The 26,533-nt window shown below is 52.8% G+C and overlaps 1 protein-coding gene and 1 long non-coding RNA gene across 7 annotated transcripts in view; one reads left to right on the top strand and one right to left on the bottom strand.

Moving 5' to 3' along the window:
• The window catches only part of PRKCA (protein kinase C alpha), a 363,722-nt gene that overhangs the window by 67,517 nt on the left and 269,672 nt on the right, over window positions 1-26,533 (bottom strand). For all 6 annotated transcript variants that reach the window (XM_073797022.1, XM_073797020.1, XM_019938642.3 and 3 more), the window contains 3 exons: window positions 7,000-7,156; window positions 5,812-5,946; window positions 5,473-5,569 (listed from right to left, as the gene is read on the bottom strand). In XM_073797022.1, coding sequence (XP_073653123.1) covers window positions 5,473-5,569; window positions 5,812-5,946; window positions 7,000-7,156 — 389 coding nt within the window. The remainder of the gene's footprint in view (window positions 1-5,472; window positions 5,570-5,811; window positions 5,947-6,999; window positions 7,157-26,533) is intronic.
• LOC117309640 (uncharacterized) lies at window positions 13,529-18,563 on the top strand. The gene is made up of 3 exons (XR_004523949.2): window positions 13,529-14,019; window positions 15,018-16,367; window positions 17,662-18,563. It is a non-coding gene; the product is annotated as an uncharacterized lncRNA (long non-coding RNA).

Raw genomic sequence — 26,533 nt, 5'->3', positions numbered from 1 at the left:
CCACAGCAGTGAGAGGCCCGCGTACCGCAAAAAAAAAAAAAAAAAAAAAAAACCTGATGAAGGTTCTCGTCTCTTCTGGCTCAGTTTCTCCCCGGGTAGCAGGGCTGGTCTTGGTTAGAAGGCCGTGCCCAGGGATGAGGGGCCGGGCCTTAGGAGAAGGCTCTGCATCAGACCCTAGGGAGGGAAGGGGTCCTCTTCCTCGCCTCCCCTTTCCTCCTCCCATTTTCTTGATTCTGGGACAAACCCAACTCTGCAGATAGACGTGGCCCAGATGGCTCCGGGGAAGAGTCAGCCGACTGACAGACACAAGGCAAAAATGCTCCAGCTCACTAATAACCGGGGAAATGGACAAATGCCAGTAGGTCCTCTGAAAACGTTTTCAACGAGGAACAGGTGTGGTCAGAAGATACCCTTTCTTCCAACGGGTAAGTTGAATGTCGTGTAGAAGTCCCCAGGCATAGCTCAAGATGCGAAAGGTCCAGACCCCGGATTTGGCAAGAGCTCTAAACAGCAACATGGCAGGCACAGAGCTGCTGGGCTTTCGTGTGAGTGGATGGCGGGCCTTTTCTGTCGTTGACCTAATGAGTCATTAGCGGCCGCTCTCCTGGTGGTTAATTATATAACCTGCCTTCATTCCCGGTGGCTTACAGCCAGCACCTTCCAGATGTGCTCACCTGGAGTGTTTAACCGGGACCCTAAACCAAGCCCCTGCAGAAGCGCCCATGCAGACTGACTCCTCAGCGTCGGAATTCTCCTCCCCTGAGAACTGCTGAAACCCTGTTTTGTCCAGGGATTATCTGATCCATTGCCAGTTACACGAAGTTTACACACATTATGTTCCAGAAATCCGTGTCAATGTAAATGAGGACAGATCCCTCCATAAAAACAATGTTATTAAACGGCGACAAAGTTCTTACCATGAGGCTCTATTTCATCACACGGCGGGGCTACAGAACTTCGAACGTGCCCATTACTTACAGCACGATTGCAACGTGAAAACTCATTTTTTAAGGGAAGCTCCTAAAGTTAAAAGAAGAGTGCCCTCAGTAACCCAGCTTTTGCAGTGGAGCATACAGAGCGGATGCTAGGAGCTAACACCCGCACAAGTGCGCTCTTGGAACTTTCCTCTGACTAATCTTCGGAACAGTTCTGTGAAGTAAATACAGCTATTATTCCCATTTACAGCGAAGGACACACACAGGAAGGTCACATGGCTAACAGGTGGCAGAACCAGGTCTGACTCTCGGGTCCACGGGCTGAGCCAGGGGCTGGTAACCCACGGGCCGGAGCTGGCCCGGCGCCTGTTCTCGTAAGTAACGTGCTGTTGGAACGCAACCAAACCCATTTGCTGACATCTCGTCTGGGGCCGCTTTCCTGCTACGAAGGCAGAGGTGAGCAGCTGTGCCAGAGACCCCGTGCTGTGTAAAGCCGGAAGCATTTATCAGGGGACCCTTGAAGGAAAGTCTGCCGGGCACGGCTAACCCATCGCTGGTCACCTCTGAGGGAAAGCAGCCCCTCTTCCTGGCCTCTGACCGCAAGCCTCTCCACGGGGAGCGGGGCCCAGAAGCGGGAGTAAGGAACAGGAGACCTGATGTCCTCAACAGCGGCGGGGGGCCCAGGGGGTCACTGACCAGCACAGGGGGTTCTGTTTATTTCCCAATACGCTTCCTGCATCGTTCCCAAAAAGATCTGAAGCCAGGCTCACAGGTACAGAACCGAACCTCCACAGATGGGGGGACGGTTTGCTTTATTCATTGCTGGAAACCTTATTAGTGAACAAATATATAATTTATGTTTGTGAATCGGGGTCCACGTGCACTTTATTTGAAGACAAACACGGTACAGGTTAAAGGCCCGCGGACGCGCTGCCCGTGAATATCACAGTCAAGGTTCTGGCTTCAACTTTTAGGCAGACGAATTCCGGTGGGACAACACATTACAGAGTAAGGTCATTTCCAACCATCCTGGGATTCTCCTGGGCTCCTAAGAGCTTCACTCACTGATCATTCTGTTTGCCAAGATTCTAGAATCAACAATAAATTTGAAATCTTTTCCCATATTATGAGCAGATAAATACTAGTGCAGTGGCTGAGTTGTAAACGCTCATTTGTTTTGATTTTTCTTTCATAAGACAATGACTTTTAATTTCCGGGGAAGGATTCGAAAACCAGAGTTGAGTTAACTCTTCCTAGAAAACAGAGCTGGACATGGAAAGAATAACCCTATAGACTAGAGGTTCTACAATCCCACTGAGGAAGGCTTGTTCCTAACAAGACTAACTGTGTGTTGTGTTTCAGCCACTCCTGATTCACCACGGAACTTGAAATTTTAAAGAACATTGCACTCAGCTGAATCAAACTGGGAAAGTATCTGTAAAAGAGTGGGTGTGGGGCGGGAGCATTGGTATGGAAAGCAAGTCCACGGCATGTATCACATGGAGGGAAGGGAACACAGGGGATTCTGTAGATGCTGCGAGGCGGTCACGCTGCGGCTGGGGGCTGAGAGGGACGAAACAGGGGCGTCCAGAGGCAGCGTCCTAACTCACAGCCTGATGCCACTGGGGCCCGTTCGGGCAGGCTGGCTGCCACCCAGGGCTGCTGCAACGTGGACCTGGCTTTCACAGCCTGGCTCACAGCAGGCTGGTGCTGGGGAAACCCTGCAACTTCCCCATTTCCAGACCCCACCACTGGACAATCGAGGCCCTGCCTAGAATCCGATCTGCCCAGTCTGAATGGCCGCACGAGAGGGGTCCCCAGACTCTCAGCATCTCGGTGATGCTGGCAAGCGGCTTCCCGCGCAGCCTCTTGCAGAGCGCCTTACAAATGCTCTAAGTGAGCCGCGGTGACTGGCAAAGCCTGGGGACACAGCCGGGGGGCGCTGAGAGGAAAGGCTGGAGCGTGGTCCACCAGGCGCCCCGGGCACAGCGCTCACAGAGCTGGACGGGGGAGGCCCTTCAGCAAAGCCCGCGACGCCACCGCCGGGTCCGTGACGTTCACACCCCCAGAGCCGAGGCGTTGAACAGCGCCAGGCTCAACGCACACAGCCCCTAACCCGCCCCCGGAGAGAAACGCTGCCCTCCAGCCTCAAGCCCTCTAGCCCGGGTTGTTTTGTTTTTGTTTTGAGTTTGGAACGCTGACCTTTGTAAAAAGCTAAACTCACCGCCCAGAAAAACTGGAAGGTCACTCACCAGGAAGCCACAGAAATGAAGCCTGAGACGTGCATCAGTGTTTTTCCACCAGCAAAGAGAAGCCTCAGACGTTACCACGAGCGACGCCACCGCGAGGCCCGAGCACCCTCCTCCCCCAGGTGCGCCCCGCACCTCCCATGGCCCTGAGCCCCACGGCCGGTGACCTGCACCTGCACCCCACGCGGGACGCAGGCAGGGTCTCCTTAGCCCCTGGGTTCCCCTCCGTCCCGACACTCTCTCTAGAAGGGTTCCCTTCTCAGGGGGCGGGGGGCATGGGGTCAGGGAAGCAGCCCTCCTGGCAGCGTTCCAGGCACCTGTGCTCCTGTGGCGGGGAGCGGGGGGATGGTGACGGGAAGGAAGAAGCAATCAGACAAGAGCCACGCCTCGCAGAGGCGCCTGAAGCGCCCCCAGACCCTAGCGGGCGGCCTTGCACTTGAATGCTTCCAGCTATGTAAGCCTGCACCTGCACCCCATGCTTCCAGCTATGTAAGCCTGCACCCCATGCTTCCAGCTATGTAAGCCTGCACCCCATGCTTCCAGCTATGTAAGCCTGCACCCCATGCTTCTAGCTACGTAAGCCTGCACCCCATGCTTCTAGCTACGTAAGCCCGCACCTGCACCCCATGCTTCTAGCTATGTAAGCCCGCACCTGCACCCCATGCTTCCAGCTATGTAAGCCTGCACCTGCACCCCATGCTTCCAGCTATGTAAGCCCGCACCTGCACCCCATGCTTCCAGCTATGTAAGCCTGCACCCCATGCTTCTAGCTATGTAAGCCTGCACCCCATGCTTCCAGCTATGTAAGCCTGCACCTGTACCCCATGCTTCCAGCTATGTAAGCCTGCACCTGCACCCCATGCTTCCAGCTATGTAAGCCTCTTCGCAGCGAACTTCATCTCTGTTTCTTGAGGGCACAGATTACAAGCTGGTTCTCACTGGCTGGATCCTCCCTGCGTCTAAGGCAACAGATACATGTTTGACTAACACAAAGTTCAACCTTTAATTGGCTGCTGATGCTAGATTGAATCAGAACATGCGCCGCGTGAAAACCTGGCCTTGTGGCTTCCCCGGAAGCACTGGAAGATCCGGCAGCACGTGACCCGCTTCGAGCTCGGCCGCCGTCGGCTGGGGCCCGGGGTGGGGGTGCCGCCTGCGCGCGCACCGCATCCCGCTGTCCCGCCCGCCGTCACCGCCGTTTACTTATATTCTCGGGGACCGATTTCACCCCTTTACGCTCCCAAGGGCACCCAGGCTCGCAGCCCCTGCCCTTAAGTGTTTGCCATCAACAGGCAAACCAGGTATCGGTGACAAAGCACTTTGAACATTTTTGTGTTTTACGTCCTTCGGAACCCAGTCTCTCTGGATATGACCTGTATGCGTCTCTGGGACAGGATTTTACTTGGAAGAAGAAAGCCACGGCAAGAAGAGGAGGCACACGAGAGCATCGTCCCGTTAGCGCCGATGGCGCACGAGAGCATCGTCCCGTTAGCGCCGATGGCGCACGAGAGCATCGTCCCGTTAGTGCCAATGGCAGGTCTCTGTGCAGACGCGTGTGTGCACGCGTGCGCTTCTGCAGGGCATCCTAATGAGCCCGAGGAAGGGAAAACTTCCCTAGGGACGGGCCAGGTACAGAGACTCCGTGGGCTGCTAGAATGAATCCCTCCAACAGCCAGCGCACAGGTGATTAGAGAAACAGGGAAAAATGAAAAGCTGTGACTTGGAACATAAGGCGGATGCCTGGAGGAAAGAACGTTCATGAAAGGCCGAGACGTCTGCTAAGTAGTGAGAAGCAGGGATTGACAGGAGGAGAGAGAGGGAAGTCGGGGTGGCAGGTGACAAAACCGGGACAGAGGCAGACACGCACCCAGGGGGAGGATGAGAAGGACCTGCCCTTCCCAGTGATCTGCAGTGAAAATTAAGCTTCTGGCCTGATAATGACACCTGAACAGCCTCCCAGGTTAAGGCCCAGGTGACTTCCTGCCCACCTGGAGGAGGCTAGACCCGGGCCGTCTCCCCGCTGACGCCAAACCGATTCCTTAAACAGGAACCAGCCACACTCACTTCTGGGCTGTTTCCAATCTCCTGTCTCTAAACGATCAAAGCCACAGAATGTCAACAGCTTGCAAAGGAAGGTGATCGCGCAACATTTACGCTTTACATAAAGCACAAGAGTAGCATTTAAATGACGGTCTGCCTTCCAGACACGGGATCACAAACACCTGGCCCTTCCTGGAGCGGAGCTTTCTACGCGGAAAGGTGGTCAAGCCGCCGCGCTGTCTCCTCACCTCGAACTTCTGCCTCAGCTCCGCGTTGCCTTCCTCGTCGCCTTCTGGAATGGGCACGTTGTAGTACTCACCCTCCTCTTGGTTCAGCAGCTTGTACCTTTCAGAGACAGGGGGGAGGAGGGGCTGAGCCCCATGCTGGTACCACCCAGGCTCACCCGCACCCCAAGGCTCTAGTCCAGCTGTTTCTGAAATGCATCCCCCGGGGAGATGGTACCCAGGTAACTTGGTGATCAACAGTCACTCTGGACTTAAACCGGCCCGTTTCCGGAATCTCTAGTTGTGCTAATATTTCCAGACAATTAACCCCTGGCTCACACAGACACGCTCGGGCTTCCTCACCATCCACTGGCCGGCATCTTCATCAGCTCCGAGACTCCGAAGGAAAGGGACCCCATGAAGTCGTTCCTGGTTGTTCGATCCCAGTCCCAGATCTCTACGGACAGTCGTCGGTCTTTATCCGAAGGTTTTAATTTGCTACGAAAGAACACACACACACACACACACACACACGGTTATCTTGATCATGATTTTGGGGGACATGTCACATGCTCATGATCTGAGCCTGAGATTCAAAAGAATCTTGTATTCAATTCTCTTCCTGGGGTTCTCCATCATCAACAAAGTACCAGCCCCTTGGCTAACGAGGCTCTAGACTAGGGGTTAGCAAACTATGAGCCAAGGGCCAAATCAGGCCCACTGCTTGCTTTTGTAAATAAAGTTTTATTGGAATACAGTCATGGCCGTTTGACGAGACACATATTGTCTATGGCTGCTTTGAACCTAGAACAGCATAGCTGTGTACCTGCAACAGAGACTGTATGACCCATAAGGTCTAAACTATTTACCATCCAGCCCTTCACAGAGCAAAGCTGGACAGCCTCTGATCTATATCCTAGACAGAGCTACCTTCTGGTTGTGCACAAATGCTTCCTGTGTTCTCCTCTACAAAGAGGACCTCTTGCTGTGCTCAGCTGCACTCAGTGCTTTCTTGCCCCTGACTTGCTTAGGCCACCCCCTCCTCCCTTCCTTCCCTCCTCCCATCTCCACCTCTGAAATCCTCACATTCCTTTCACATCCACTTTAAATGGCACCTTCTCCAGGAAGTCTTCCCTGCTGAGACATAAGGATAATCTTCCCATTTCAGTGGCAACAGCAGCTTCTATGGTACTCACTTACTCCATGTTTTTAAAATTATTGTTTAAACTCTTACCTACACCCTCTTGTAACCCTTAAAAAAAACCCTAAGTCCATCAAGAGGTGGGACACACTATACATTTTTATATCATCTGTAACGTAGAAGAATTTTTTTGCACAGAAGTTACTGATGGTAATTTGGGGCCTGCGTCACGTAAGTCTTGGTAAACCGAGTTTCTATCCATCAGACAGGGGTGACCACACTACCTCTCTAGCTGCCACAGGAGAAAGGCTTAGGGATGAAACAATGTTTAAAGACGTTTATAAAGCCCAGCTCATCACTGCTAACAATGTGAGGGAGGAAAGCCATCAGGAAGAGAGGATTCAACTTACAACGTAAAGGACTCATTCCACTGGGGGTTCAGTGTGGAACGGATGGTTTTGGTTTTTTGTTTGCTTTCGTTCTTGGGGTCAGGAATAAGCTTCAGCTTCACGTAAGGATCTGAAAGCCCATTTGGATCCATAGGGATGAGATTTTTTGCATCTCGTACTGTGAAGAGAGAAGGAAGAAAGATCCAATGTTACAAAACTAGAACAGACCCTTGTTGCCGGGCGTCCTGAGTCAGGACCCAGCTGATCGAGAGACGTCAAGATGGCGTTGAAAGGAGAGGAGGTTTGGATCCAGAGCCTCGGACCCTCAACACGAGAGGAGCTGCCCCCCGCCACCCCTGCCAGGGGTAACGGGTGTTGGGGAGGCCCCTGTGGTCAAGCCTTGAGACGCGGCACCAGCCTGGTCCAGCAGCACCTGTGACACCTGGGTCACACCCCAAACCTGTGAAGCAGCATCTGCATCGTAGTGAGATCCCCAGGGGTCACTGGCAGCCCCCTCTGGGGGAATGGCCCGCCTCCCCACCCAAGCCACCGGCAGACTAGTCTATGGTCCAGCAGCACTTGAACTCCTGGCAGTCACCTCTTTCCTCTGCAAAGGCTGGTGGTTTCTAAACTGACTGTACGTTAGGATCGCGTGGGAGGGGGTTGAAAATTCCAACGCTCACAACTAACTCAGAATCTCTAGTCGGGGCGGGGGCAAGCTTTTAGACGCTCTCCAGGTGAACCCTTGTGCAGCAGCGGCTAGAGCTACCAGTGCACAGGCAGTAACGCAGGAGGTGCCTCACAGGGGCTGCAGCCTGACACCAAGGGCAGGCCCACCTTCCAGCAGCACCTGGGGCGGCACCTGGGCACCGAGGAGACACACAGACTCACAGGCCCCACTCCAGAATTTCAGACTCTGAAGCGCTTCCTAAGACTCCAGGTGACCCCAACATATAGTCTAGATGAAGAAGCACTCGTATGCAAACGCAAAATAACGAGGAGGAAAGGCTGCTTCTCCCTCAGAGGAAGGCAGGCTCAGAGGTGCAGCTGGCGGAGGCTCGTGACAGTGCGAGGGCTGAAGCCCCTGCCCGTCAATCATCCATCACTCTGATAAGAAGGGACAGAGGCCGGAGCCCGCACACCGATGTCTTCCTCACCCTCTTCCCCAACGTGGCTGAAATCTCCCATCATCGGGGCCCCTGGTGAGCCGGATGCCATGGGGACACATCCACCTGGGACCAGGATCTCTAGGCCAGCGACTTTCACAGTGCAGCTCCTGGACCAGCAATGTCAGCATCACCGGCTGAGTCAGAACTTGGGCAGGGGGGTGCGGTCAGGTGACCTGTGTTTACCAAGCCTCCGGGTGATTCTGTGGGAAAGCTGGCGGACCACTGCTCCAGCCCGTTAGCACAGATGGTCAGCTTAGTTTGATTGTTAAATGAGGGGTTTGGAAGAATTTCAGAAGAAGGTGCTAGCGTTGGCAGTGGGCAGGGATAGAGGGGGATGGAAGGGTGCTAAAGACACTGGGTCTCCGGGCAGAGCCCTAATGGCAGAAGCCACAGACGAGCGCTGCCCGAACGACCGGGGACACGCTGAGTGCCGTCACCTTCCTTGCCTGGAAGCCTTGGCACAGGAAGGTGACAGGTGGGACCGTACTCTAATGGTCTGAGGGGCAGCGAGCTGCCTCAGGGCGACAAGCCACAGAGAAGCCGGCCGTGTGTTTCTCGTACACCACTCACGCCCTCCAAGGATTCTTCCCCGTGAGACAGTGCCTAACGTCATCCAGCTGGCAGGGGACAGACAGAAGCAAGTACGCACCCCAGGATCTGGAGCTCAGCCGACCTGCTTCCAAAGCCCACCTCCACTGTGTAACCCCAAGTACTGGAAACTTAAGCTCACGAGCCTCTGTTTCTTCATCTAGAAAAGTGAACAGGGGCATATTTCCAGAGGTACAGGATTGTTGTGAGAATGAAATAACGTATATAAAATGCCTTATACTGTTGGCAACTTGGAAAATGGTGGAGGAAAAAAAAAGACTGCACGACGTGAGCACATACGACGCCCCAGACGCGGTGTTTCGGCCTCATCCCTCTGCGCACAATTTCAAAATCTTCAGTGAGGTAGGAGGTCTCCAGGGGCCCTGGCCACCTGAGAATTCCCCCAAGCTCACGGAGGTTTTAACGCAACGCAGAATAAAACAGCAACCCGAGTATCACAAAAGACGAAAACTTTGAGCATAGAAATGAAGTTCTCCCACGGAGAATGGAAGGGCCAAAGCTTCTCTCCACCTGATCGCTGGAATGAGAACCAGACGCTTTTTAAAAGGCAGAACAAAGCTCCGGAACGTCTAACACGGAGGCTGCATCCCAGATGAACTAACGAGGAACCGTCAAGGCTGCCAAGAGTCCTGCCAGGTGCAGAATGAGTGTGGGCCCCGGCTTTTCCATCCAAGAGCGAGGGTCCTGACGGCCGGCACACACAGCCATCTACGGCCTATGTCTTCTGGATGGTGATGAGCTAAAGTCTTGATGGGATTAAAGCTGTGAGCTTCCTACTGAAATACTATCATTTAAGTTGAAAACAGTCATCCATTCCAACTGTCACCCAAGTAGACGGTGGGTCCACATTTCAATTTCTTAGTGTAGCGGGGAACAGCCCCCCTGCCCGGACACCTGAATCGGGCTTGGGAGCCACCAGCTCGGGGTCCCACCTGCTGGGAGTGTGGGCTCGGGGACCAGGCCGCCTGTGTTTGGGTTCTGGCTCTGCTGCTCTGTGGCCGTGTAACCCTGGCAACAGACTTAACCTTCCCACGCCTTGGTCTCCTCATCTGGGAAATTATGAGAATTATATACGTTCCTACATGTAGAGTGCTCGGAACAGTGCCAGGCACACGGTAAGAACCCAATAGTGATTATGATCCTTGTTGTTGTTGATGGAAGTTTCTGGGAGAGAACACAACCCCGAATGTTTAGACGTTCAGAAGCTGGCCTGAGAGCTTATGCTGTGAAGAACCGTGTGAGGCCTTGGCATTCGCTTTTCAGAATGGAAGTCTGTTGTCATTCTAGAACTTTAACAGAAATACAGAATATAATTATATGACCATCTTTTGGCTTGAGGTGCCTATTTTGAAAGGATTGGATGTCAAGCCCAGCCTTGAGAAAAAGCAGCCTGGGGATGAAAGTTTATATAATTTCCTGATAATGTTAAGAGATCCCTTCTGGACAAAATCCATTTAAATAAGACGATGGAGATCGAGGAACACCTCCACGGTGCCCCAGAGATGCCTGATGTAGGTGGCCAGGCGAGCCCGGGACATGTGAGTTTTGAATTAAGTGTCCAGGCGTATGGGGGGAGGCTCACATGAGCTCTGGACCGGACAGCCCTCGCCAGACCGGGGAGTCTACCTCGGAGGTGTCCCAGCGTAGACGGAACAGCCAACGCTTAGGAGGGGAGCCAGGGGTTTTGCCAAGCACCTGCCTGATGGGGAAGCGGAGGTGAGGATGCAGGACAGTGGGCAGGAGGGGTGGCCGCCAGGCTCTCTCAGGGAGGCGAGCCACGCCCACAGGCTCGTAGCCAGGGGCTGCCTGAGGCCCAGCTGAGGATGCACAGCGACGGTCAGGTTCACCGTGCGGGACAGAGGCTGCAGATGGTGGCTGACCGCTCAGGGCAGGATAACTTAGCGGCCAGGAGCGTGGGCAGCTGGCTTCAAATCCTTGCTCTAATGCTGATTAGCTGTGTGACTCGGGACAAGTTACCCCACTTCTCAGCTTGTTCATCTGCAAAACAGGAACCATAACAGTGTCTGTGTCACAGGGTTGCTGTGAAGATTAAGTGAGCTAATACATGCAAAGTATAGAGAAGGGGACCTGGCGTGTGTGAGCTGTGGCCTGAGCACTGGCCATCACTGCTCGTGTTACACAGTGTTTGCTACCTCTAACATCATCGTCACCACCACCACTGCCACCTGGCCCTCCTGTCCAATCCAGGAAGCAGGGCTGTCTCCTCAGGGTAAAGACACCAAGCTTACTAAAAGGACAGTTCATAGAGCATGGAGTTTCCAGACCTCGGGGTCAGGCCAAAGTTCAATAGTCAGCTCTTAATTGTTCCAAAATAGCTTGGGATTAAAAAAAAACCCAAAAAACAAAACCCCAATTCCATGCAATCCTTGATCCATTCAGAGAATGGTCCAGATGGTCTCTTGATCCCAAGAATATATGCAGCGTAAATTATCAAGTGTGACAATACATCAGACACCCCCGAGCTCATCCCCGTCACCTAACATAAAAGCCAACACCCCCGAACCCACCTAGAGCCCCCCGTCCCACCTGCCTGCCTCCCTGGGGGTTTTAACCTCACGCTGAGGTCACCTTCGGGCACTCCGGCCGGGCACGGGGCAAGGGGAGGCTCTGAAGGCTTACAAAGTGGAAGTTTGGTCGAGGACACAGCTGCATCCCCGGTGCCCGCGGACTGGACTGGTCGTCACTGACGCACAGCGACCTTGTCCATCACAGAGTTCACATCTGGGCGGGGACACCGGTGATGCCCGAAGAGGTGCCTTCCGATTCAAGGACCACGCAGCCCTTCAAATGATCTGTTCTGCTTTAGAAAATAATTCTCTGCTTTCAGCGCCTTCTTTCCTCCCTCTAAGAGCACGCTTGCTCGTGGCATCTGCTTAAAAAGCCAACAACGAGCACAAAGGTTCAGAACGGGGACTTGCTGTGAACGTCAGGCCTGTGGAGTGTGTGCGGACCCTGTGAGCCCCTGCCACCTCCAACCTCGCTCCACAGCAAAGGCAAGAGTAAACGAGATGCTATAATCCTACCCCACAGCACGGAAAAGCAAAAGTTATGTTTTCCGACACTACCAGAAACCTCCCACAAACTCTTCTTCCTTTAAAGTTACCAAGAGCAAAAGAGATGTGCGTGCAAACATGCCGGGGGGACAGGCAAGGGCAGAAAACTGGCAAAGGGTCAGCGTCTGTGGACACGTGATCCTGGGGTCGTCTGCCATCAGGCAGCAGAGTGACGGAGCTCCCAAATCCATGAGCCATGTCCTCAAACATAGAGCATTAGTTCTGAGAATTATCAGACAGCCACAGCACCTTCTTCCAGAGAGCTCTAGACCTGTAAGTTAATTCCTTATAAAAATACGATCGCACTTGAGTGTAAGTTTAACGACAGAGAGATCTGATGGGTTATTTCATTCCTAAGAGATTCGCCTTTAGCGAGAAGGCGGAAATGGGTCTGGGGGTGTGTGTGGTCTGTCATTTCTCCATGGAGAACGGCTGGCCTTGACCACATGGCATGCAGGGTGCAGCTGGTCCCTGACTCTCTGCTTCCCAGGAAGCTAGTGGACATGGCGGCGATGGGAAGGGACCGCGTTCCTGGGGAGACCACTGCGCGGCAGGCGCTGGTGTGAGCTCTTTACGCTGCCGCAAGGCCACCTGTAGACGGGGACTCAGAGGCAGAGAGAGGTGTTACAACCTGTTTGCTACACAAAGCCAACCGGCGGCCACGCCGAGGATGGCTAGCGATTGTGTAAAAGCCAGCTTTCCCTTGTTATTGGATAAAACTGACTCGGTCCAGACCAAGTCCCAGGGGAGAGGTAGTAAAATTGGCCTCGGCTTCTCCCAGACGATGGGGAGGAAGCAGAGACCACAGAGGCCTCCACTGGAAGGAGGGAGGCAGCCGAGCGTGGAGGAAGTGAACACACTTAGGTCGAGCTGTGGACGTGGCCCAGAGGGGCTGGTGGGAAGGACAGTAAAGCTGTACGACTCCGTTTCTGCTTTGGTGCCTTGACCTTAGCTAAGGCGGCCGTGGCACCGGATTAAAAGATGTGAGTGCAGTGGTTTCCAGGGTACAATTCTAAAATCACTTAGTACGCTGGGCCTCTGGGACAGGCTGACATCAGCCTAAGAACTGACAGGCCAGCGCCTGGACCAAGACCACAGTGTCCCCAAGACTTGGGGCCCGAAAGCATCCAGAGCTCATGACACTGAGGAGGCCAGAGGGGAAGCTCTGCCCATCCACTCGCAGGAACGATGCTGTGTGCCAATAAAGCTTTATTTAAAAGAAACAGGCTGTGGGCCAGATCCGGCCCTCAAGCCACAGTTCATGGATCCCTGACACGGAGCCAAGCCCCACCACCACCACCGACACAGCGAATGTCTGAGGGGAGACTGACGCGGGAGAGGAGCCTCTGGGCCCTTCTGGCCCCTCCTGAGCCCTGTGAACTCTGACCTCGTCCTAAAGCTTGGGAGGGTCCTGGGCTGGGGCTGAGGAGAGACAGCGTGTCCCCTAACAGGAACCAGAGTTCACCTCTGTCCTCTGTTTCTCACGTCCTGTCCTAGAACCTCGGGAGCCGACCCCTCTCACGTGTACTCATGCCTGCTTCCTCCCCGCCCAGGCTGCAGGAGGCTTCTAGGTCTGCACAGGAGTCTGCTCTCCTAGACAAACCGGATTTGCAGCCTCCTGGGGGCCCTGACCTGCTGCAATTTGCCAACCCCTCCCCCCAGCCCGGTCACACCCAAGTGCAAACAGAGCGTGACAAGGCATCAATGGGGCCATTCTGGGATCAGGCAACGGCTTCTCTGGAAGAGGGAATTTTAAAGGAATGTGTGCTCGTCAGTCCTGGATGCAAACCAGCGGGTCCACTGGAGGAGCGACCAGCACAGACAGGCCCCTGGGCTTCCCACTCCATCGGGCTGGGCTCGCAGAGCTGAGGGCTTGTCCTGCTGAGAAAGTCTCCCTCCCGGCAGCCCACGGGGGCCTCGTTCAGGAGCGTCTCAAGCACCGATGGGCTGCATCAGATAGAAAAAGGGGAAAAGCCCTCCCACCAGGCCGAGAAGCTCCGAAGCCCAGCCCCACCAGACAGCTCCTTCCCCGGTCACGGAACTAGGAAGGACACCCTGTTCCCAAGGCTTGTTTCTGCCTCTCCTTCGGGCCTCCACTGACGATGCTGCAAGAGGAGAAGCCGTGCCTCAGAGTCTGTCAGTTCTGCACCAGAAGTCAGAACTCGTGGCAAATTCTGCTGGGGAGACTGGTGGGTGACAGATTGCTTCCGGAACAGGATGTACCGAACGTCCTTCGCACGAGCTGTTTCGGGGGGCGGCCAAGCTGTCCAGCAGCGGGCTAGACAGGTGCCAGGCCGGGATCTGAGCTCCTTGAGCCGTCGGGGGGATGAGCCCCAGCCGGTGTGGGCAGGTCCCAGGTGGAGCTCGGGGCCCCGGGAAGGGCCGGGACCCTCCAGGCCACAGGCCGTCGGGTGGCCCAGGAGGTCGCCGCGGAGGCAGGGCGAGGGCAGGCTCGGCTGGCACGAGGGGCGGGCGCAGAGGGCGAAAGCGCCCGAGTCCTCCCTGGCGCACACGGGTGTCCACGGTGCCGGGTGACACGGCCACCTGACAGCACCCTGGGCCCGTCTTCCTTCTCTTTAAGCCACAAGCTCCCTGAACACAGGATTACAGTCTTATGACAATTTTCGGGCACCCGTGGGCCCCGGGTTGGGGATCCTTGCTGGATGCCTTCAGAGCCAGTGCCCCAAGGACAGAGGGACCTTCCTTTCTCCACACCCTTCAGGACCTGCGTCTAAGGGAGAGGGAGTGTCCCTCTGGGGGGACTCCTACTTTGCCGGGGGCGGGCAGGGGTCCGGAGCAGCCCTCGCGATGGGCAGTGAGGACGGGCTGGGGCCGCTCCTGGACGGGAGGGAGGCCTTGGTGGGGAAGGCTGCCCACGGGCCGCGCGGTTCTCCATGAACTCACGGGTGCCCCTAGTGGCCGAGCTTGACCTGGCGGAAGAAGGTCATTCCTCCAACAGTGAAGGATGGGCACTTGCTGGATGGGGAGCTGATGGGGACTCGTGGGACCGGTCACTAGGGCGCTTTAGCGAGGACACACAAAAGCTACGTCACTCCCTCACGAACGAATCGGGACAGAGAGATCTTCAATCACAGCTTGAGTGACACGGCAGTTTTGAGGCTCCCAACGTAGAAAAGAGGTCCACAGCCTCCATTCTCTGTTGTTTACTTTAACATTTCTATCTCAGTCTTAGGGACACTCCACACCCGGTTCCACATTCACCTGGTGAAGGTGGCAAGACTGGAGCTGGCCCCGGTCCCAACCCATCACGCTTACCGCTAACCCCGCCATGACACTCCCTCCGCGCCGAGGAGGCCCGTCATTTTGCTCCTAATGATTCTGAAGCCCTACTGCCTAGAGGAGCTCCGCGACACACGCTCAGTAACTGTTTCCTAAATCGTCGAATCTCCACGCCACCCCTGTCCCCTGGGCCACCCGGGGTCCACGCTCCATCCATCCCTCCCAGGGCTACAGCCCTGACCTGGGCACCACACCCATCTTCTCGGACCTTCCCTCCCCCGCCCACCCGGCCCACCGGAGCTTCATCTCCACAGACTTCGTAGCAACTCGAGAGCAGGGGCTGCACCAGGCCCCACCTGGGTGTCCCCCTCACCTGGTCAGCACAACCTGCGAAAGCCCCGGGGATCCTCGTTGGGCTGAGAAGCTAAAGCAGGCTCTGGAACACTGGTAAACGCCGCTTCTCTGGGCTGCAGTTCATAACGCGTCCATCTGGAGGGACTCTCGGACAAGGAAAAACCTCACAGGTCTTTTCAGTGGAGAATAAAGCCGGGCCAAAAGGAGGCGGGCACTTTTCAGAAAACGTTAACTGCTCTGAAGAAAGGGTCACTGAGCCACAAAGGCTAAAGGACATGACATGGCCCCAGATTTCAGGGGAAACATACCGGAAAGGACCACTTACACTCGGGAAAGGGCCATTCGCGTGCAGAACATCTCTGGATTTCAGGAATAAAATGCAAAGGTGTCATCAGCCACAATGAGCCATTTGTGACTGGGTAACAGTCAAAACTGTGATTCTGTGAACAAACTGGGCTCCTGGTGCTGTTTGCTTTGCCCCATCTGATCTAATTACAATGCGTCAAGTCCGCTGACACTGTCTGTGTCAAAGTCCGCAGAATTCCGGATCTGATCTCTTCCATGTTAAGAAAATGTGCCCCATATGTTTTGTCCTATTTGCTTCCATTATGGCCAAAGACAAAGGCAAGAAAAATGAGCTTCACTAAAAATACAGCTGCTCAGCCCTCCCCCACTGGTACATACATCCGGATTCTGGGACCCTCACTATCTCCCACTATCTCCCACTTCAGGACCCATTCACTGAATGTTCTGTTTCATTGGTGAGACTCACTATTTGGTGGTAAGAATGTAATTTCTGTCCCAGGAAATCCAGTGGCATTCAATGCCAGGAAACTCGAGTCAGCAACTCTTCAACCAAAATCCCGTAAAACTTATGAAAGAGAACCTAGAGGAGTTTGGTGTGAGAAGAGAAAAAGCAACTTTTTGTCCTTGGAAAAGAATCGTAAGTATTTCACTACTTTCCTTCTTCCGGTTAGTGGAAAATAACTGCTATTGAAGTTCTATAACCCCGATGTTCCCAAAGGAAATGGAATCTGGTTGTGAGAGAAATAATATTTTCTAGGTTATGAGAGCCCCAAATGATTCTGTATAAACAACGTCAGAAGGTTTTAAGAAACACTTATTTTCCTTATTATGAGAAGAATGGATATACTCATCATTCAAAAACTGAAATACATGAAAGTATAAAGAAGAAAATTAACATCACCGATCCTTCCACTGTAGAGGAGCGCCACTGCTGGCACAGTTACTGCTGGGCTCCTTGCTCTGCATCCATCTATACTGAAATATTTATTTTTATAGAATTCCTATCTACGAACACAGTTCGAGAAACTGCCTTTATAACATAACAAGGCCTGTTTTGAAAGCATTTTAAATGCCTGACACCCCATTTTCCAGCTATATCATAATGTATTTGATCAATTCCCTGTTTCAGGCCATCTATATAGCTAAAGTTCTTCACCTTTGTATAATAACATGGCAACAGCTCATCTTCATGCTTAAATATCCATCTGAATTCGGTTTCCTCCTCAGGCTACGTTATTATTATCAGAAGTGGATCAAAGGGAGTAAAATCACTCGAGACCCTGACACGTATTGCCACGTCACTCCCCGAAGTCATACCGAGGTCTTACGAAGGGCGGGGGGATAAAAATTAACAAAAACCCTGTAACCGTGGCTCCTTCATTTTTGAAGTTTAACTCCCCCCCCCCCGAAACGGTTATCTGGCCATTAATATTTCTTTTTTGTGGGGACAGAAGTTTAAAATAACACCGTAATTTTGGCTTCCTTGGTTATTTTTGAGGTTTGACTTTTTTCCCCTGCTATGTTATTCGGCCATTAGTGTTTCTTTTTCTTTGATTTCCTCCTTGTTCAAGTTTCCTATAGGGTGTTAAAGAATTTTCCTACCAGGTCAGAAGAGTTCTTCAGACACGAAGGAATGGTAACAGCCCTTTGTCATGTTTGCTGCAAACTCCATTTAGATTTCATGCTTCTAGAAACACAGCAGCTTAAGTTTTTGTACAGTTAAATCTGTCAAAAATTTCCTTTTTTATTGCTTCCATTTCTTTCACCTTCAGAAAATCCTTGCCTTTTCTGAGGTTAGCCAAATATTAACTTATGTTTTCTTTAATTATTTTGTTTCTTTTTTTATATTCAACTTTTAAATCCATTGGAAATTTATTTTGGTGTACAGTGTGAGGCAAGATCTAATTTCCTTTTTTCTTCCAAATGTTTAGACAACTTTCCCAACAGCATTCGTGAAATGAGCCATCCCTCCTCCCCTGGATCAAGTGGCTTCTGCTTGTTGATATCAGGCCATCTCTTTTGTCACATTCAACTTCCTGGGAATTCCTGCAACAAGCCTGCACTTTCAATTGCTCGAGATTTCCAACGCGTTTTGAAATACAGCCTTTTGCATCCAGGTGCCTCGTTTCCTGACTCAGGGCAATTCCACTTCAGCTGCCCTTTTTCTGTTCGCCTGATAAATTTGTCCATTCTTTATTCTTAGTGTTCATGGGTCATTTTGCTTTATGCTGATGGGGTTCAGGACACCCCACCCCCAAAAGAGGACACCTTGGCAGACTGCACACTTTCAGCTGGAGGAATCTGAGAAACGGCAGGTGCAGGAAGGGGATGCTGACCTTTCCCGTCTCCCGTGAAGCAGGTCTTCAGACCCTCATGTGAGAAGCGCCTTCCCCAGACCTGGAGGAGAGGGGCATCCTTATCTCCAGCCGGTGAATGACTGGGAGGGATGCGAGCGGACAGGCCTCACGAAGCACCCCCCCCCCCCCAGCTCACTGCTCTGCGATCATCTCCTCCGTCCTTTAGTTTTCCACGACTTTCCACTTTTCATTAAACCTGGTACAAAAACACTCCGGTTTAACAGTTTCTTTGGGTCTTTATTGCCTTATGGAGGCCCCTGTGTCATGTAACATTTACATTAAAGAAATGGGTTTGTTTTTCTCTTGTTAATTTGTCTTTCGTTACAGAGCCCCAGCCGAGAAGCCGCAAGGGTAGAAAGAGAAAGAGTTTTCTCCTCTCCTACAAGGTTCAAATTCCATTAATAGAAGTATGTATAGCTGATTTTTTTTTTTTAATCTGAAAACTACGGGAAGTTTAAAACTATTTTTTTTTTTTTTTTTTTTCGGTACGCGGGCCTCTCACTGTGTGGCGTCTCCCGTTGCGGAGCACAGGCTCCGGACGCGCAGGCTCAGCGGCTATGGCTCACGGGCCCAGCCGCTCCGCGGCATGTGGGATCCTCCTGGACCGGGGCATGAACCCGCGTCCCCTGCATCGGCAGGCGGACTCTCATCCACTGCGCCACCAGGGAAGCCCTAAAACTGTATTTTAAGCACAAGTCTGTGTCTGACGAAATGTTCAGAACTTTGGACATATTAAAACCCCCATAATAACCCTAATTGGAATCCACGGTTTGTAGACGGGGAAGCTGAGACTGAGAGGGATTCAGGGGTACCTGGCACGGGTTACCAGCTAGTGGGGAGAGGGGGATTCCAGCACATTCTTAACCTCGATTCTGAACGGCCTCTGCCCACTTCTGTTACCGATCACTCTTTCGCCTCCTTATTCGCTGTTTTCAGTCCTGTCATACGGTGCTTCGTTTGCCTTAATCTTTTCCAGAAATTTTAGAAACTATAAATCTTGCTTTAATTCTACTGATGACCGTCTTAAAGATTCAGCCCCACTTAAAAAATTCTACATTTCTCTGACCGTCAAAGAGTAAGACAGGACCTTCTGCCCACCTCCCTCCCGTGTCTGAAGACTTGTGCGTGCTGCGTTCTCCTACCTCATCCCTCACGTATCCCCACCCATCCCATTTTCCATCTTTGTTACCATAAAATTGTCTAGATTTTGGGATTCCTAATCATTGTTACGATTTTTATATGATTTATAGTTTTCGTATTTTTCGCATCAAGATGTCCAACCGATGTTAATGCTACTGCTTTATCCTTATGTACTGTGACCTTCCCGTTCCGGAACTTGAAATTTTGCTTCCCCCTCATCTTGCAGTCCTCTTTAGCTGGGCTTTAAATAACTTGTTTTCAGGAGAGGCACGTGGGTGGTGTATCTTCTGAGCCCTCGCATAGATGAGAATATGTGCGACGAACGGCAGTTTGGCTGGGTGAGAAATCTGGGGGGAAAACTTTGTTTCTCCAAACGCTTTAAGTGCTGCTTCTTTCCCATTGCCCTTCATCCTGGAAATCATTCCTAAATATGGGAGGGGGGGTCACAGGACACCATGGGGAAGATGACAGCTGTGGCCGCTCTCCCTCCCAGAATGCAGATACAAAATCCTGCACATAGGTTTGGAGGCTCCCCTGACCCCCGAGAGCTGGGGTGGGGAAGGGCTGGGAGAGAGGCTGCAGGTGCGGCCACAGGTCTGAAGTCGAGCTCAACACTCCTCCTCTACTACTCGGAGGTACTTCATACAGATCATCTGGAAAGACAGAATCGGACTGGGGGAAGATAATTCTGCGAAGAATTAGGATAAAGGGACTTGTAGCATTTCGGAGCTAAAAATGAAGTGATTTCTTGTCCCTCAGAAACAAAGCGCTGAGGGGAGCACAGGTCATCTTTGGATATCAACGAACTCCAGGCTCTTTCAACACTGGATCAGAGGAGAGCTTGGCAAAGTCCCCTGAGAAGACAGAAGGTTCCCAGACGTGTAGGACCGGCTGCTGCAGCATGAATACGTTCAAATAAGACAGAGAAAGCCGAGGTGCCGAGGCAAACACCAGGGACGCCTGCGGAAAGGCCCACAGAGAAGCGTCTATTCAACCTCAAGGGCCTCTGGCCCCAGGAGCACAGCTGCCTCTGTCCCGAGATAAATGTTACATCTCAGCCCGATGCCATGAAACGTTTACCCAGTTCCCTCGTTATAATTCCACGTTCACTTGGCAGTGTCCTGAGCCCCCTGACGTCTGTCTACTGGGAAAGAAGGCCCCTCCCCAGGGGGTTTCTGCCGTTCACAGTCTACGGGACAGTGTTTCACACGGCGAATCAATAAAACGGGTTCATTACGAGTTGCCTTCTGGGTATCTTGACTACACTGGAGAGACTGCTCTGATCAAGCCGACAGACACGTGGACACTGTAAATTAACCGGCATCCTGGTGTATTAGTCAGTCAGGACTACCCTGGAATTGGCCTCCAGGGGCTGGGGCGGGGCCGCCTCTGGGTGAGCCGTGGAGCCTTAGGAGGAAAGGCCAGAGTCAGCCGCTACCCCCCTCCCAACACTCGCTCCTGCCTTTAGACCTGCTGCGTTTCCACATGTGCGTCTGTTTGGGGGCGTGGAGGGCTCTGATCGTAATAACTCCCCGCCCCCCAACCCCATCCCAAACGTGCGGGCATCGTTTTTTGGTTTATTTACTTATTTTTTATTTTCCTGTTAGTCTCCTGATCTTGCAGTACCCCTCCCTGGGCCTGTATACTTTGCCAGCTGACCGTTTCGACCTCTTGTGTTGCCGACTGCACTAGAAATCGGAGAAGAGCCTTTCTCTGCCCTTTTCAACACTTCAGCTGTTCAGTTTGACGGAGAAATTTTTCTCTATTGAAAAGTCATAAAAATGAAAGTGTCTCAGGATCTAGAAACACGGCAGGTGGACAAACCCACTGACCTTTTCTCAAACTGTGTTTTACTGTCTCTACATTGCACTTAAATTGTTTTTATTGGGGCAGAGCTGTTTCACAATGTTGTGTTAGTTTCTACCGTACAGCGAAGTGGAGCTCCCGTGCCGTACGGCAGGCTCTTATTAGTTTTCTATTTTATATATATTAGTGTATCGATGTCACTCCCGATCTCCCAATTCATCCCACCCCCAACCCCTGCTTTGTTATAAGAAAATGGAATCTACTCCGAGACTAGAAACACCCAGGGCCGCAGTTCTCCAGCGTTACTGTGCATGGGAATCACCCTGGAGAGCTCACTCACAAGCCGCGCGCAGGCTCCGCTCTTAGGGAACCGGACGCTGGCGTCTGGGGTGGGTGTGGCGGGCTGCGTACGGAGCAGCGTCGGGCTTTGTGCACCTGGCGTGGAGGAGGGAGCTTCTGTCTAACACAGGGACTGAGACGAAACGCAACAAACTGGGAGAACCCTGGCATCCCGCCTCCCAAATTTCCAATCGCAGAGCATCAAAGTACCGCAGAGAGAAAGGGCTACAGCAGCACATCGGTAAGCGCAGGCAGCCAGAGGGAGAGGGGACGGTGTCATTCCTGGGCTCGCTGCCGGCACCAGAGAGAACCGCCCCATGTGCACTTCTGGCTGCATAATTACCACCTCCTCTGTGCCGCGCCTCTCCCCGGGCTGACAGAACATTTCTCTACTCAGAGGAACAAGGTGATGAGACCCCAGAGGAGCCTGGTGGGAACCAGATCTTGGTCTGGGGACCCGTCTCCACGAAGGGAGGCTTAAGCCTGCGTAACTGGGGCTGTGTGTGTGGTGGGGTGGAAGGTACCTCCTCCTGCCCCTCCCTCGGCCGCCCCCCTCCACCTGATGACTTGCCCTCATCCGTGCTGAAAACAGACTGAGCTGAGCTGAAAATAACCGAGGAGATTAAATTAAATTACATGAGGCCTGGCTCCCAGGCAGTTGCTAATAAAATCATAAGCATTCACGCAGCGTGGCAGACACAGACAAAAATGTTCGCTGGTTCTCTTTTTTTCTCCCCACCCTGAAGCAGCCAAACCCTCAAGAGCCAAGGCCCAGTGAAACCAACCTTCTTTCTATCAGCTCTACGCGAGGTTGTGGGCGGGACGTGCTCTTGCTGGCTCCGCGGAGGGAGCCCCATCTTCGCGGGGGCGTGGCCTTCGCTAGGCTTCCCCACCAGGAACGCGATGGCGGAGCATCACGTGTGACACCTGCTTAGCCGGCAGGGAAAGGGTTCAACTGTCCCAGACCAGCAACTCTCCCCTACACTCCTGGTCACCAGAGATGGGCTCAGAGCTGACTCTCTTGGGGGCGAACTCGTCAGGGGCTACTGGAGGCCTCGGGCCAACAGGGGACTGGCATTAGTATTTGCTTCTGGAAGACGGCGGTCCTCAGAGAGAAAGACAGCATAACAGCAAGCCATTCCCCGCGGCCCTCTGTCTCTTGTTCTACCACAGTCTTGAATCTGAGAATACAAAGCTGAAGATAAACATTCACTGAACTTCCCACGTCGGGGCTAAGAGATTTCCACCTGGAAAAGCCTCTTATCGCCTCACCCACAGTTTTACAAGAATCTGGATGTTCTTATTACCTTTGGGACCTTTCTCCGACTGAGCCCATCTGCCAACACTTCAGACCTTCCCAAGGCGACCACGTGCATCAAACCTAATGTGAGACTAAATTAATTCCGAAAGAGGCAAGACTGGGGGCCAAGTATCTTGGATGTAAAACGTTTAATCTGGTGAAATAAGCAAGCTGTTCGTGCACCACTGGGCCACCACCGACTCGACAAAACTGCCAGGCGGAGAGAGATTCAACGGGCAGACGTACAGTGTGGCAGGACCCTCAGGCCAGAGACCCGGCACAGGGTGAAGATTCCGCTCCCCGCGAGGTTTTAGGAGGTGGGCATTTGAGATCTAAGTGCTCTGGCAAGGATGCAATGGGGAGGGGACTTGCCATCCACAGCTAAACCACCACAGTTTACAAGCAGGAGAAAGAAGCCATGTCACTGAGCTTGGAGACCAGGGTGCTCTTGCCTTCAGGAAATGACACGGGCGACCCTTTGCCCCTCATCCTGGTCTTGCTGCTTCCCACAAGCACCCAGTGCACTCAGTATAGCAAGCTATGTTCAAATCACTGCACAGAGAGCCCTGCACGAGGGACAATCCAAGGAAGACACGCTGCTAGTTAGTACACACCTGACAGCTCTGCCACAGACAGGTCAGGATGTCAATGATGACACGTCCCCGGGGAACGTGCAACCTCTTTCTTGGTGGATGTGTGTCTCTCTGAAGGAGCCCAAGAGTCACGTGGCTTTATGAATTTGGCTAAAACAGGATCATTTCCATGTGATCCAGATACAGGGCTACAATGGGAAGAGTGGCTTTGGACTTGGGAGGTAGCAGCACAGTATAGAGCTGGGTCTTTTCTACGCTGTGCTCGCTGGGTTCTTCTAACATCATCAACCTCTGCTCAACACCCATCTCTTAGACACAAATTCAGGGCACTGGGTACAGGAGATAAGACGCCGTCTCGGACCTCAAAGGGCTAATGGTCTGGTAGCAAGAGATCAGCAGGCAGATAAACATAAAACCACAAAATAAATGTTAGAAAGGGGCGTGCGGAGAAACTGGGCCATTGTAGGCGGGGCACAGAATGGTAGGAGGGGCTTCATGAAGGGAACTGGGGCTGAGGGTTAAACAGTACTCCTGATGGAGCAAGGTAAACAGCACAAGCAAAGGTGAGCAGGTGGGAACCAGCCTGCCCCCTGGGGAAACGGCACGTAGCTTTTCTTCACGATGCGAATGCGGAGTGCCAAGGGGTGGGGGGCGGGGCACGGAAGGGACCAGACTGCAGAGGCAGGCAAGGTACCGGCTGCTGAAGGGGTCCCACAGACGTACGGCACCAGATATTTAGAAATGGCCAACCAAGGAAGAAGACAGAGTAGATAAATCCATGGAAAACACACCAGTGGTCAGCTGGAAGCCCATGCATCTGAATGTGGCAGCGTGCAAGCACTCCTCTGGGACAAGCATGCTGCTAGGTGCTTTTAGCTCCAAGGCAGTTCCTGTTTTCTTTTGCAAAGGCTGTGCCTGGATGTTAAGCCCCGGCCAAGCTAGAGATGGCTTCTTCCAAGACTGAGAATTCGAGAGCAAGGGTGAGGCCGCGACGGCGAGGCAGGCTGAGAAAGGACACAGCCGTCGCGTCTGGCCCACTCCTGCACGATCGGTTGGCACACATCTTGACGGGTGTTCGTTTCCATCCTTCTTGCCCATTTCAGGTCTCCACCCTGAGGCAGGGAGGAGTTCGGCTGGGTTCCCTGCTGCCATTTTTATCGCCAGCTGTTATCTAAACCCTGGAAAAGGGGGTTCTGGGGGTCATGACGACAGTGCCAAGGGCCAGCTCAGGGTAGCCTCACCTGTTCACTGGAGGATGGAAACACGAAATGGCCAACACTGTAGCCACACGGTGTGGGCCTATCTGTAGTAAGGGGAGGGAGTTGCGACGGGCACACATCTGCCCTCGGCCAGAGCCAGGAGCCGGCAGGGTAAGGGGGTGGGAGGCGTGGGCCTGGGCACCAGCGTCAGGATGGCCTCCATTCAGCAGCCGGGGACCTGGGCAGGTCACACAAGCTCTCGCAGCCTGTGTCTGTGGGACAGAATGACGACAAGGATGAGAGCACTCTTCCGGAGGGGTCGTCGTGATAACAGGAAAGCATCCAACCAGGGCTTGGGAGGTGGCAGGGGCTCAACAAGCCCTGGTTTCTCCTCTCATAGGACCCAGGCCCTCCGGCAGCACCCGCGGCTCCCGTGGTGTGCACTACGTCCCCCTTTCCCACAGCGGCTGACCGTGTTCCGACCGGCTGGCTACTGGCATCCCCGTCAGGAGCTCGGAGGTTGGTTCGTCTGGGGCTTCCTTCCAGCCCACAGGGATTTCTACAGAGGGCGTTTAAGGGCTGTACCCACCAGAACAGGAAGCTCCAACCTAAGAGAGCTCAACTTTTTGGAGGTTTGGCTGATCTGAAAATTTTCACTAGTGATTAACCTTCGCCACACGGGCTTGTGTGTGCGTGTGTATTTCACGCGTACTTTCAGCGTTTTGTGTTTGCTGAACCATTTGGAAGTGAGTTTCAGACATCAGGGAAAATCGCCCCTCAACTAGTTCAGCATCTCCCCCATAGCCACATTGCCATGACCACCCAGAAACGTCGTGTGGATCCAAAACCACTATCTAAAGGGTGGTCCAGATTCGGATTTCTGCCCTGCTCCCCGGACGTCCCTTAGAATTGTTACTTTCTTGGGTCACAGATTCTGCTCGATTATCAGGTCTCTTTAGTTTCCTTTAGTCAAGAACAGTCCCCTTGACGGTTTTTGTTCTTCACAATAATAACATTTTTGAAAAGTCCCAGTCGGTTACCAAGCAGAATGTCCCAATATCTGGATTTGTCTAGTTTTTTTTTTTTCCCTCGTTAGATTCGGGTAATACAGTTTTGGCTCCAATACTGGACGGGCGCATGACAGTGTGTACTTTCTATTACATCCCGTCAGGATCAGCGTCCTTTCGGTTTGTCACATCACGGAGGAGGCTGAGTATGACCGGGAAGGTGCCACGTACCAAACGGGCAACATGGCTACACAGGAGAACATTTAGTCCAGGTACCAGCGTTCTGACTACACACCCTCGACGGCGCATCGCCTGAGGCTTTATTTAAAATGGCAATAAGTTCTTGAGCTTTATGGAGTAGGCTCCTTCTTGGTAGAGGTGTTGCTATACTGATTCCGAAACTGCTGCACGCGATGTGGGGCAGGGCAAACAAATGGGCATGCTGGCATCACTGGGGACCAGGGGTCTTACTGAGGGAGGACGGAGAATCAGTGAGGACTGGGAAAGGTGGAGAAGAACTCCGGTCCAGGATCAGAGCCAGAGGCAGCAGTGGGAGGTCATAAAAAACACCTGCCTCTGTCTACTGGAAGCGCTTAGGGCAGTAGCATCCTGGGAGCCCCAAGCACCCCAGAACCCCGACTTTGATTCTTATCATCATTCCCATTTAAAAAAAACCCAGTGTTCCTCAGAGAAAGGCGGCTCCAGAAAGAAAGGAAGTACTGAAGAGATGGACGGGTCATGTCAAGGGGACGCAGAGCCAGCACGAAGCGGCTCCCGCTGGCCATATTTTGAACAATTTGAACATTTTAAAAAGACACTAAAAAAGAAATAGTGACCTCAAATTGCTACTTAAAAAAACTGTAGGGGGACATAAAGGGAAAGCTTTTCTTTCAGATGAATGCCAGCTACTGAACGTTGAAGCAATTACAGAACTAGAAAATCACCATTTTGCAACCGTCAGTATAATAACTGATTAAGGCTGGACCACGGCTGCCAAAACCATGGGACAAAAAGTTGCTGGTCTCCAAGTACAACATCCAGCCCCCTCATTAATTATGAATT

The sequence above is a fragment of the Tursiops truncatus genome, chromosome 20 (genome assembly GCF_011762595.2).
Source record: "Tursiops truncatus isolate mTurTru1 chromosome 20, mTurTru1.mat.Y, whole genome shotgun sequence".
Taxonomy (NCBI): Eukaryota; Metazoa; Chordata; class Mammalia; order Artiodactyla; family Delphinidae; genus Tursiops; species Tursiops truncatus.
Note: the sequence above shows the minus strand (reverse complement) of the source record. Positions and strands in the feature narration are given on the sequence as shown.